Source organism: Lactuca serriola, chromosome 6 (genome assembly GCF_051521515.1).
Source record: "Lactuca serriola cultivar US96UC23 chromosome 6, Lser_US96UC23_V15, whole genome shotgun sequence".
NCBI classification, from domain to species: Eukaryota; Viridiplantae; Streptophyta; class Magnoliopsida; order Asterales; family Asteraceae; genus Lactuca; species Lactuca serriola.
This window is the reverse complement of record NC_136413.1, coordinates 66,448,561-66,461,071: the sequence shown is the minus strand read 5'-3', so window position 1 is coordinate 66,461,071 and position 12,511 is coordinate 66,448,561. Positions and strand designations below refer to the sequence as shown.

Genomic DNA, 12,511 nt, shown 5'->3' with positions numbered 1-12,511 from the left:
AGTCGATTTATGCAAGTGGGTTTTCATATTTGAGGGCTAGGTTTTTCAATTTGAAGTGATTGATTTTAAGGTTTGGGGTTTTAGATTTCTGGTCGGTTTTCAGATTTCTAGTTTTTCAGGTTTCAATTCTTGGTTTTCAGATTTGATTTGGTTTGGTTTGGTTGTCGGAAGTAGGCTGGTGGCTGGTGGTCGGACATGATATCGTTGACCAACATTTTCCGGTGACTTGGTTGAAGGGAGGGTTTAGGGCCACATCTTTTTTAAAAGAAAATAATAATATTTTTTTTATAATAAGAAATCAATAAATAATTAAGAAATAACAAATAAATAGAAAAGAAATCAAAAAATAAATAAGTAAGGGCAAAATGGTATTTTTATGTTTGGAGGGATAAAGCGTGTAACTTTTAAACTAACGAGGGACGGTCCGAGTTAATTTTTAAAAATATGGACTGAATGTGCATTTCAACACCTTCACGCTGGTCGATTTGTGTAATTTACTCTAATTGCTTTTAAATTAGTTAACTTTAGTAGATAAATTAGCTTTTAATCATTCATGTTCCCTTGTGTTGGACACCCTACTTTTTTGTAGAGGTGGCAAAAATTGACACGACACGAAACCCGACACGAATCCGACACGAAATAAACGGGTTTGGGTAAGATATTTCAACCCGTTTAACTAAACGGGTTGACACGACACGACACGAAAATTAAACGGGTAAGGTTAGGGTTGAGAATTTCAACTCGAATATGACTCGAAAATAACCCGTTTATTTATATGCAAATTTTTTGAATTATTTAAATAAACTAGAAAGATACAAAACAAAAACCATAAGTAAAAGAAAACCTTCGAATTGAGTCGTTTTGTAATGTTGAAATGACTTAGCCGTCTAGATCAAGACTTAGTTTCAGTTTTTCCATTATCTCCCAAACTACTCACTCTCTTTCATCACTCTCACATCCTCGCGACATTTTCGTCCGCCTCCCCAACTCCCACTCTTTTAATTTTGTCATCTGAACTTGCTATGACTTCGTCTATTATGCTTCCAAACTATTAGTTTTTCCTCTCCGCCTACCCAACTCCTAATCTTTCAACATGCTCAATCTTTTAACCTCACATGACACGACATATTTCAAGGTATAGGCCTAACCCGAAACCCAACACGAACTCGACACGAAAATAAACGGGTTGACACGATACGACACGTTAATTAAATGAGTCGGGTTAGGGTCAAACACTTTCAACCCGTTTATTGTTTCGACACGACACGACACAACACGACACGATTGCCACCTCTACTTTTTTGCTATATTACTGTTTGATTAGGTACATTGCCTAACACATTAGCTAGTTTAGATAGTTGGTTTATAAATTAAAAATTGATATTTAAATTGTGTATCAACATCAAACCAAACATAGGTGGTAGTCAATCTTCGAATAAGAAGGACATGTGTTATATAGGCGGAGTAAAGTTAACATTGACGATGAAGCAAATGATGAACTGTAGTAAGAGGCAGAAACCAAAGCCAAAGACGAAAGATGGGGTATCGATACCTGACTGATAAAATGTTTGTTGAACCCAAAATCGAACCCTAATCTTTGGTTGCTCATCGATAGATTTTGTAACCATGAGGATTGGCGGACTGGAAACCAAACATAGGTGGTAGTCAATATTTGAAGAAGAATGACAGGCTTCACATAAGTGGACTAAAGCTATTGGGGGTAATAGGTGGTGAAAAGTAGGAGAACGACACGTCAATGATTAGAGGAGACAAGTCAACTAAAACCTTCAAGCCGAAGCTAATACTAAAATAGGAGCGGCTAAACCAGAAGCCACTTGGTTCCAAACCATCATTGTTTATAAGCCCTAACCTTATTAATATTGATATGTATATAATATCGAACCTATCGAGTATATGTTAAAAAATAATAAAAATAAAAAATAAAAAATAATATAATGACTTCCAACCCGTATTTGAACGGGCCTTTTATACGTGCTAATCAAAATCTTTGCTATTGGAATCTACGAACACATGTTGCAATCCTAAGGCGTAAGCGTCACCACCCACCACAAATAACCCAATTTCTATGAAACAGATGAATGTACAGTAAAGTACACGACCACGGAATAGGACCCAGGAATATTAAAATACACGTAAGGAACAGAGAATCCAAACCCGGATTTGGTTGCATGAACTTAATCGGATTGCACAAGGGCCTACACGTCCGTTCAACTTTGTAATTGGACTAAGGATTATCGATTTAATTTTCCGACCTCGATTATCAATCAAAACAGGGAAATCGGTGAGAGAGAAAAGTGAAGTCGGCGGCGTAAGGTTCCGAGTTCACCGAATACTCTGAAAACCTCCGATTTCTCCGATCATCGTTTCCATTCGTGCCCTAACTTTATTCATCATGTAAGTCGCCCTAATCTCTATTCGATTGTAGGTGGAATGGAACACTTTTGATCTTGTTATTCTGGAATTGTTTGTTTTCTAATACGTTTGAAAGGTGTTTAATTGCGTCTTCTGTTTGAACATTTTCCATTAGATCGGTCGTCGATTTTGGGGAAGGAGATGAGCTGTTTTTATCGGTTTGATTGCTGCTGATTGATTAGGTGCAATCTATTTATTCAGATAAAGATGGATTTGGTAACGAGTTGTAAGGTATTGTTTCAATTATGTCTGTTCCTAATGGTTATTTAGGTTTTTGTGGCTTCAATGTCGATGGGTGTTCTCTGTGGTTGTTCCTGTTGTTTTACAAATAGTGTCAACTTTGTAGATGGTGAAGATTAGGGATTTATGAGAAAACTTTGAGTGGTGCAAATATCTTTTTGTTAATTTGTTGTTGTTTTATAGGAAAAATTGACACATTTTCGTATAAAAGAGCTTAAAGATATTCTTACTCAACTTGGGCTTTCTAAACAAGGAAAGAAACAGGTTCAGTGTTCAACTAGTGCATCTTTGTATCTTCTTCAAAGTTCAGTTGGCTTCTTATAAGTTACAAGGAAACAAAATTCTTCATTCTTAAATTCTTTTTATTGCTTCTAGGATCTTGCTGACCGGATATTAGCTATTATATCAGATGACAGAGGTAAATGGTACTTCCTCTATCAAATATTTATCTATCATGTATTGGTGTTCCTGTAGTCACTTGCTTCTTTACTTCATTATTATAAATACTTTATGTTTTTAACCTAATGAACACTGCATTACTATGTGATTTGGAGCAGTTTCTGGGATATGGGCTAAGAAAAGTGTCGTTAGGAAAGAAGAAGTGGCAAAACTAGTTGATGACATGTACAGGTGTTTATCTTTTTCATATTTCGTTATATAAAAAATGTTATATTTTATACATACGATTTCTGTGGCCTTCAGTTTATCTTGACACATAACTACTCTTTTGTCCCCAGAAAGCTGCAGATCCCAGTGGCAACTGAATTGGCATCAAAAGGTCAGGGTGTTTCAGATGTCACCATTAATAATAATAATACAACATTCAAAGAGGAAGTTGAAGATAGTTATCAGAGTGAAAAAGTTCGATGCCCATGTGGAACTTCACTGCAAGCAGATTCAATGATAAAGGTTTTTACTTTTTATCAGCATATCCCTTCTCCTTTATATGTTTAATTAGATTTAAGTAAATAACCCTTAGTTCTCATATTGTTAGATAAAGCCCCTTGAAGTTGTTTATGGTTAATTAGTTATTACCTATTACACTTTCTTATAACTATCCATGACTTTACATGAGATACATCAATTAATGTTTCAGTATTTCATTCTTTTCTAAAACAAGAATCTCTAAATGCTAATAATCTTGAAAATTTTCACTTTTTCATCTCAGTGTGAAGATAAAAAATGCAACGTGTGGCAGCATATTGCTTGTGTTATTATCCCTGAAAAGCCAATGGAGGGTATTCTTCCACCTCCTCCTCCAGTTTTCTATTGTGAAATCTGTAGACTTGGACGTGCAGATCCGTAAGTTTACTCCATAAAATTATATATTTTTTTCCTTAAAAGTTAAAATCCTTGTAATATATACAAACTATATAATTCATCTTCTGTTTAAAACTTGGTTTAATTTTTTAAAAACTTTATATGCAGATTCTGGGTAACCATGGGACATCCTTTATATCCTGTGAAGCTGAGTATTGCAAATGTCCCTACAGATGGGTTAGTCTATAACCTTTTAACTCTATATTATCTTTTCATTTTAATATAGTTTTGCATGTTCTTATAGATATCACTATATCAGACATTGATTTAAATAAAATTTTCAGTACAAATCCAGTACAGAGTGTTGAAAAAACTTTTCAGCTTACAAAAGCTGACCGGGATTTGTTGGCAAAACCAGAGTTTGAACTTCAGGTTTGAATTTTGATGATTAATTAATTATAGCAAAAAAAAATATTATATATATTAATAAAATGGTGATGATCACAAATATAGGCTTGGTGTATGCTTTTGAATGACAAGGTTTCTTTCCGGATGCAATGGCCACAATATGCAGATTTACAAATCAATGGTATGATTATATTGACTTGATAAATTATTTAAAATTTAAAATTTAAAATTTAAAATTCCTTTTTATTTTTTTCACTTACTGTGTCCTCTTAGGTATGCCTGTTCGTGCTCTCAATAGACCTGGCTCCCAACTTCTCGGAGCCAATGGCCGTGATGATGGCCCACTTGTAAGTTTTAATCAATTTTATTTTTTTTTAATTTTTTATATTAATAAGTTTTTTCTTTTTTTCAGATCATGCCATACACCCGTGATGGAAGCAACAAAATTTCCCTGACAGGCGTTGATGCTCGAGTCTTCTGTTTGGGTGTCAGAATCATGAAACGCCGCACAGTTCAACAGGTGAGAGGGCAAAATCGTCTTTTTTAACATATAATATGAATATATATATTTATTTAATTTGTAAATTGTAATATTGTTATTGTTTGTACCAAAAAAGATTATGAATATGATTCCCAAAGAATCTGATGGTGAGAGATTTGAAGACGCGGTTGCACGTGTTTGTCGCTGTGTTGGCGGTGGGCCCGCTACAGAAAACGCAGGCAGCGATAGTGATTTGGAGGTGGTTGCTGATTCTATACCTGTTAATCTCCGCTGCCCAGTAAGCAACTTTTTTTTTTTTTTTTAATAAATTTATAAAATCCATCAAACATTATATGACATGTCAATATGTGATGCAGATGAGTGGTTCAAGAATGAAAATTGCTGGAAGATTCAAACCTTGTGCTCACATGGGCTGCTTTGATCTTGATGTATTTGTACAAATGAATCAACGTTCACGAAAGGCAAACATTATATTCTATACAACATAACTTATTATTATTATTATTATTATTGTTTTATATTTTTGTTTTTATAATTGTTTTTATTCCCAATTATATAGTGGCAATGCCCCATTTGTCTCAAGAACTACTCCTTGGAGAATGTAATTATCGATCCATATTTCAGTCGAATCACAACCAAGGTAGAGAGAGTATCATTTCCATATATCTTTTTTCTCCTTTCCGAAGTTTTTTTCTTTAATAACTTTTTAATTTTTTTTTATAAAGATGAGGAACTGTGGAGAAGACGTGACAGAAGTTGAAGTGAAACCAGATGGATGTTGGCGTGTAAAGGCAGAAAAAGATATAAAAAATTTAGGGGAACTTTCACAATGGCATTCACCCGATGGAACTCTCTGTATTCCAATGGAAGCAGAATCCCAACCAAAACCAAAACAAGAAGCTTTAAAACAAGTCAAACAAGAAGGCGTTTCAGAAGGTCATACGAGTCTAAAACTCGGGATTAAAAAAAACCGAAACGGAATTTGGGAAGTCAGTAAACCAGAAAATCCACTTTCTCTTTCTTCAGGGAATAAACAACCCGAAAACTTAAATGGTATTATCCACTCTGGTATTCCCATGAGCAGTAGTGCTACTGGAAACGGTAGAAACAGTGAAGATCCTAGTATTAATCAGTCCGCTGGAGGAGGGCATTTTGGTCATTCCACCACCAACGGATCCCTTTCACCAAACTACGGATTCAATTTCAATCCCTCTTTCACAGACGTTATTGTCCTCAGTGATTCAGAAGACGAGACTGAACATGAACCTGAACCTGAACCTGAACCGGTTTATAAAAATAAAAACAATGGAATTTCCTTTTCTACCCCTCTTCCAAATCCGGAAGATCCAAGTCTTATACCTGGTGGGAGTTCGTGTCTTGGGCTTTTTAATAGCAATGAAGATGATTTTGGGGTACCCTTTTGGTCATTACCTTCCACTAGTCAAGTGGGGCCTAGCTTTCAGTTATTCGGTTCAGATGAAAACCAAATGGACCCCATGGGTTCTGTTCCGTTACTTCCCGAATCCTCAATTTACCAAAATACCCTCGACATAAACGATGGTTTGGTTGATAACCCGTTAGCGTATGGACACGATGATCCGTCACTTCAGCTCTTTCTTCCGACAAGACAGTCTGACGTGGTGGCGGAGCAGGCGGAGTTACGAGATCCGCCGTCTGTGTCAAATGGTTTGCAGGGTGACGATTGGATTTCGCTCAGCCTTGGCGGCGGCGGCGGTGGTGGTGGTGGCGGTGGAGTTGGCGGCAGTGGGGTGAATTTTGAAAGTACCGCTGCGAACGGGGTAAACTCCGGTCTGCAACCGCCGCGTGGAGATGGTGGGTTGGATTCGTTGGCGGATACGGGTATTGTTTGTTTTTAGATATATGTGTAGAATATTTATAATATATATGTTTTTTTTTTTTTTTTTTTTTAATGTGATGGATTTTGTTTACAGCTTCTTTGCTTACTGGAATGAATGGAAGTAGCAAAAGAGAAAGATCTGATAACCCTTTCTCGTTTCCTAAGCAAAAGCGTTCTGTAAGACCAAGATTGTATTTATCAATTGAATCAGACTCTGAAGAAGAGAGATAAAAATAAAAAAGAAAGTGGTTTCAAAATTTCAATTGAAATTGAAATTGAAACTGAAATACCACTTTTTGATTGTTTTTTTTTTCTCCTTCACAAATTTTGACCTTTAGAAGAACACTAGGTACAAGGTAGAGAGCACTTCCAGACCCTCATTTGGTGAGTTATGTTTTTTTTTTTTTTTTTTTTTTTTTTTTTTCTTTTTTCTTTTTGAAAATTATATGTAAAGTAGTTAATAGTATTGATTGCTAATGGTGGGTTTTGTATGTGTAACAGGTGTGGTATAATATAATAGATTCTTTGTGATCAACTGACTTGTACAAGAGAAAAGCGTATTTGGTGGTATAGCAATAGCATGTTTTGGTAGGAAGGAGTAGCTTGTAAATGTCATTTGCTCACAAAACTTATCTTTTAGTTATTTAATACAACAAGCAAGCATCTGGAGTTCTTATTATAAGTTGATTGATTGTATACCCCATGCCACTTTCTCCTTGTATGTCACCCAACATATAATATAAATATGACTCTCTTTTCATCTGTATGATCTCCCTTATAACTCAAGTTTCGTGATTTTTTGAAACAATCCTAAAAAAGATTATCCAAATCAATGCACAGTAGGAACCTTTGATTTAATACTCGATAAATTAATAACCTCGATAAAATTAATAATTTGTTCAGTTCCAATTTGGGATCACTACAAAATTGGACCCAAATCGATAAAATAATAAAATAATAATTTTTTTGAAATCTCAATGTAAATATATTGGTTCCTACAAAACTATAAATTAATAATTACTAAAATATTCCAAAATTCTAGAATTGTCTAGTAAAAAAATGAATCTATAGTCATTTGTTTTTTCTTTTATGAACTTTAAATCTATATTGAGTCCATCTTTAAATCTTACAATTGCACTTAGGAGTTGAGACACTGTATTCTCGTATTGCAACAAAAAGTTATGAATAATTGTTGCCGCTTGCAATGCTTCTTTCCGAGTGACCGATTCCAAGGTATTGAATCATCATCAACTTCATCATTAATCAAATTTTGAACGGTATCCGTGATAATTTCTTCAATGCTTTGAACCTCGTAACATTTATTATTTTCACCTGGATAATCCAACAATTCATTTACATCCATTTTGTCTCGATAATGCATTCTCGTAATCAAGTTCTCAAGCTCACGAATGTCTTCTTCAGAATTTACGTCGTTTAAATCATTTGAGCCGATTGGATTAGCCGAACAAATTTTACAGTATCGAAAGCAATTTGCTATGGACTCTTGTTTCACACTTCTCCAAACCGAGACGGCCAAGTTGATGACATCTAAAATATTAATCTTTTCTAGGGAAGAAATGTCCAACTCATAACCTTCCAAAATCTTACGATAAAACCTTTTATGGTAATACATATTAAAGGCTCTAATTATCCCAACATCACATGGTTGAATTTTTGAAGTCATGTTTGGCGGTAGAAAAAACAACTCGATGTTTTGCAACCCTTGAATATTTTTTGAATGGTCTGAACAATTATCCACTACCAAGAGAATTTTTCGACCGTGCATTTGATCATCTAGCCAACGAACATATTCTTCGAAAAGCAACCCAGTCATCCATGCTTTTTTGTTGGCACGATATTCACAATCTAGGCTATTCATGTTGACATTCTTAAAACGTGACTTTGCATACTTACCAATGATCCATAGATGATTTTTTTTCCGAGCCACCCGCATTGCAACAGATAACAATTGTAAGTCTTTCCTTGTCATGTTTCCTACCTTCAAGTTATTTTGTTGCAAGTGAATGGTCAGCTTGTAACCTGTAAAACAAACCAGTTTCATCCATATTAAAAACATCTTTCATTGGAAATTGATTAATTTTTTTCCCTTATAGACTCCAATTTATTCTCCATGTCATGTGTGTCGACTGAGCCACTTTCTCTGAATCGGCGATACGATTTGATACCACGCCTTAACTTGAATTTCTTAAGCCAACCTTGTGTAAGATTATGCTTAGAAGAATCTTGTGGATACAAAAGCTTCAACGTCTCAACTGTCTTTTTCTATGATTAACACTTCTGTTATATTCACACGCTCTTAATGTTGGAGAAAATGATATTGAATTGGACCGGTGTTGATGAAGATGATATTGTATTGGAGGGTGTTATTTTGTTGTAGAATCTTTGGAAAAAAATCCATTACAATTAATCAAGCATCACAAACTACATGAAATTAGGTATCTAATCTAACAAGTAAATGTAAATTAGAAATTGAAAATTTTACAATTCATAAATTAAGTTAATAATGTAACTACTACATCATAAAATTAGAATTTTATTTATATTAAAATACAAAATTTGAAATTTAGCTTAGAAATTTGCCTAGAGAGAATAATAGAATACTTTTCCTTTTGATGTCTGGATGTATTTATATTTGTCTTTGTTGGCTTGGAGTTGGTGATGTGGGGCAGAAGGAAGAGCAAGATATGAATCGTTATTTTATAGTTTTATTTTATTTTGCTGTGTTGAAGGGGCTAGAAAGATAAGAATGAAATGATTGGTTTTTATGTTTTTTTGGGTTGTTATTGTTGAGCATGAAAAATAGAGACAAAGAAGAGTATTTTTTATTTATTTATTTTTCACTCAACAAAGCCAGCCTGTAAGACACACCTAGTGATTTAATTAATCATTAAGTTCATGGCAAAAGTTTGTTTGTTTGTTTGTTTTTTTTTTTTTTTTTTTTTTGCGTTCATTCGTTAGTTGTAATTTTTTTTATTAAGTAATTGTAAAATTAAGAAAAGCGTAAAAATACATACTTTAAAGGCATTGGACTAGAAACCTTAAGAACATCATAGACCCAATGGAAGCAACCACATCAAGCAGCCCAACAGACCAATCATCCAATGACGTACCGTATCCGTATCCAACATAATCTTATTCTAGGAGCTTGGCGGAAAAAAAGAATATACCGATTATTAATATTATCATATATATTAATTAATAGTTTGAGGTTTAATAGAAAACCATAATTAACCAAAGAATCGATTTTTTTTTTTTTTTTTTAATTTTTAGAACTTATTTTTTATAAAAAAAAAAAACTAAAAATACAGAAATTCATAACTTTTTATCATTTTTCCAATGATATAAAATTCATTTTTTTTTACGTCAAATTCACAATGTGAATCTTCGAAAATTCACAACGTGAATCCGGATTCACCGAATATTTTTCACATTCACAATTTTAATATATGAATTTAGATATTTTTAGATTTTTTTTCGATAAAGAATAAGCTCTATGGTTCTCTATTGAACTTTTCCCTACATTAGTATAAATAAATTACTACCAATTATATGATAAATATATATAATAGGTTCTTCCCTTTTTAGGGTATACATGGTTTCACATAATAACTGAATAGACTTACCTTGAGATAAGGTTGGATAATGTTCACGTCCTTAAGCTCTCTTAAGAGTATCCAAACATGTTAAGTACGAATTCAAGATACTAATTATCAATATAACACCTTGATTAGCACTTAACTAAGTGCCCCTTAACTAGTATCATTCTTATGTGCAAGCTCAAATCCATCATAACATTAACAACTTCAATTAGCATCTTTAACAACAATAGCATCATTTTAAAAGATAAAAATTTCTTCACTCAACCTAGGGTTTCAACTTTCAAGTCCTTTAAAAGCTGCTATGGATCTATCACATCTATCCAGTTCATAGGCTAATTTTCAATCCACTACACCATAAATTACAAATCAAGATCATTTACCACAAGGCTTGATGATTTATGATCATCAATATAATTTTTCATGAAACCTCAATACTCCTAATTTTATCATATTTAGAATATGAGACATAACTTACTTTATATAACCATTAAAAGGAAATTGTAAGTGTATATCAATCCTTAACTTCAACAATATACAACTTTTCAATTTTTCAACATCAATAGTTGCAATAACAAGTTTTAATTCTACACAAGTTCTACAACACCTTTCAAAGAGAAAATTCATCACCTTGATGTTGAATAAATGTGATCAACACTTGTTAATACATTGATTAATCCTTCAATAAATAGGCTTGGTTGAAATTTTTTACCCTCAAGGAGTCAAATTCTCCTCCATTAGCTTTAATCGAAATGAGAGGAAATGACCCAAAATGAATATTTATACACTTAAATGCCAACTAGAAGTCATAAATGTGACATCCCCAATTTCACAGTCAGAAACGACCAATTTATTTATGTTTATTTAAAAATCAGAGTATCATTTTTTGAAAAATAATATTGCAGAATTTGTTCATAGAAAAACATGATAATGATATTATATCAAAACATTTTCGGAGTGTATTTTATGTATATTAAAACATTGGGATATCATCGCCAATACATAAACATAAACATAACAAAATATTACAAGCCTTACAGTAATTAAACTAGTGACCTAATACTCCTTGAATCTCTCAGGAGAATATATCTTTCATATAGCCACCTGTGATACAATAAACTGAGTTGGTCAGGTTGGGAAACATTGTAACACCCAAAGTCAGGAAGGCCAAGAAAGGAAAGGAAACCCTAAGTTTAAGGGACGACTCGTCGAGTCCAAGGAGGAACTCGGCGAGTCCGAGCGGGATCCGGGTCAAGGAGTAAGTGACCGACTCGGCGAGTCGGCCAAGGAGACTCGGCGAGTCTGTTCTGAACAAGGAAAACCCTAAATCCGGGACTTGGAGCCTATTTAAACGTCTCATTCTCTCCCCTAGGGTTCCTTTACTGCCTCTTTCACCCAGAACACCGAACCCTAAGCCCCATTGTTGCTCATTCAAGCTTCCAAGCCATTTTTGGGTGATTTGAAGGAAGAAGAAAGAGGGGAATCATTGAAGCTTCAAGGATTGGCCTTAAATCTGGAGTTTGTGGAACCTATCTGAGTTTTTGAAGGTACTAAGTTGTTTCCTTCATTTGGATCTATTCTAGTTGTGAGTTTTGGGGCTTTTTAGCCACGATTAGTTATCCATTTGAGTTGGAAGCCAGATCTGAAGTTGCTACTTTGGATCTAAGAATATTTTGGCCTTGTGAAGCATAAAGTATCTGCCCTTGAGTTGATTATAGAGCCTCCTTGCCTTAAACCCTAGTTCATGGTGTATTTAGCCTAGATCTCCTTCTCTACACGTAAAGTTTGCAACTTTACGTGAGGAATAGGATTGGGAAGGGTAGATCTACAGTTTGGAGTCCATGCATGACTCAAAAGCCCTCTGCATGTATGAATATCTGAATGGACTCGGCGAGTCCTTTGAGTGGACTCGGTGAGTAGCATGAAGATTAGGATGAATTCGACGAGTGTGATGAACAACTCGTCGAGTCGGATGAAGATTGCCTTGTACTCGACGAGTCTGTTCTTGGACTCGGCGAGTCAGGTCGCGAAACCCTAAACCCTTCGAGTTAAGACTCGAATCAGTGAGTCGAGTGGAGACTCGGTGAGTCGGACACGTCAGGACTCGGAAATCGGTAGACTCGGCGAGTCATGGACTGACTCGGCGAGTAGGGTTGACCTGGAAGGTTGACTTTGACCAGCGTTGACTTGGTT

The 12,511-nt window shown here is 34.6% G+C and overlaps 1 protein-coding gene and 1 pseudogene across 2 annotated transcripts; one reads left to right on the top strand and one right to left on the bottom strand.

Annotated features, from left to right (window-relative positions):
* Window positions 1-2,192: 2,192 nt before the first annotated feature.
* On the top strand, window positions 2,193-7,467 carry LOC145058863 (E3 SUMO-protein ligase SIZ1-like). 2 transcript variants are annotated; one of them, XM_079006742.1, is made up of 18 exons: window positions 2,193-2,415; window positions 2,549-2,664; window positions 2,857-2,937; window positions 3,049-3,091; window positions 3,231-3,303; window positions 3,411-3,582; window positions 3,842-3,975; window positions 4,102-4,170; window positions 4,278-4,365; window positions 4,447-4,522; window positions 4,615-4,688; window positions 4,754-4,861; window positions 4,959-5,120; window positions 5,200-5,304; window positions 5,403-5,483; window positions 5,569-6,703; window positions 6,796-7,085; window positions 7,203-7,467. In XM_079006742.1, exons 2-17 carry the CDS (start codon window positions 2,641-2,643, stop codon window positions 6,930-6,932), a joined length of 2,562 nt encoding a protein of 853 aa, XP_078862868.1. In that variant the 5' UTR covers window positions 2,193-2,415; window positions 2,549-2,640; the 3' UTR covers window positions 6,933-7,085; window positions 7,203-7,467. The 2 variants fall into 2 exon arrangements, with proteins under 2 accessions (XP_078862868.1, XP_078862869.1); XM_079006743.1 differs by lacking the exons at window positions 2,193-2,415; window positions 2,549-2,664 and having other exon boundaries at window positions 2,851-2,937; window positions 3,049-3,098.
* Window positions 7,468-7,711: 244 nt separating this feature from the next.
* Window positions 7,712-9,120, bottom strand: LOC145059859 (ARS-binding protein 1-like; annotated as a pseudogene).
* Window positions 9,121-12,511: the final 3,391 nt, after the last annotated feature.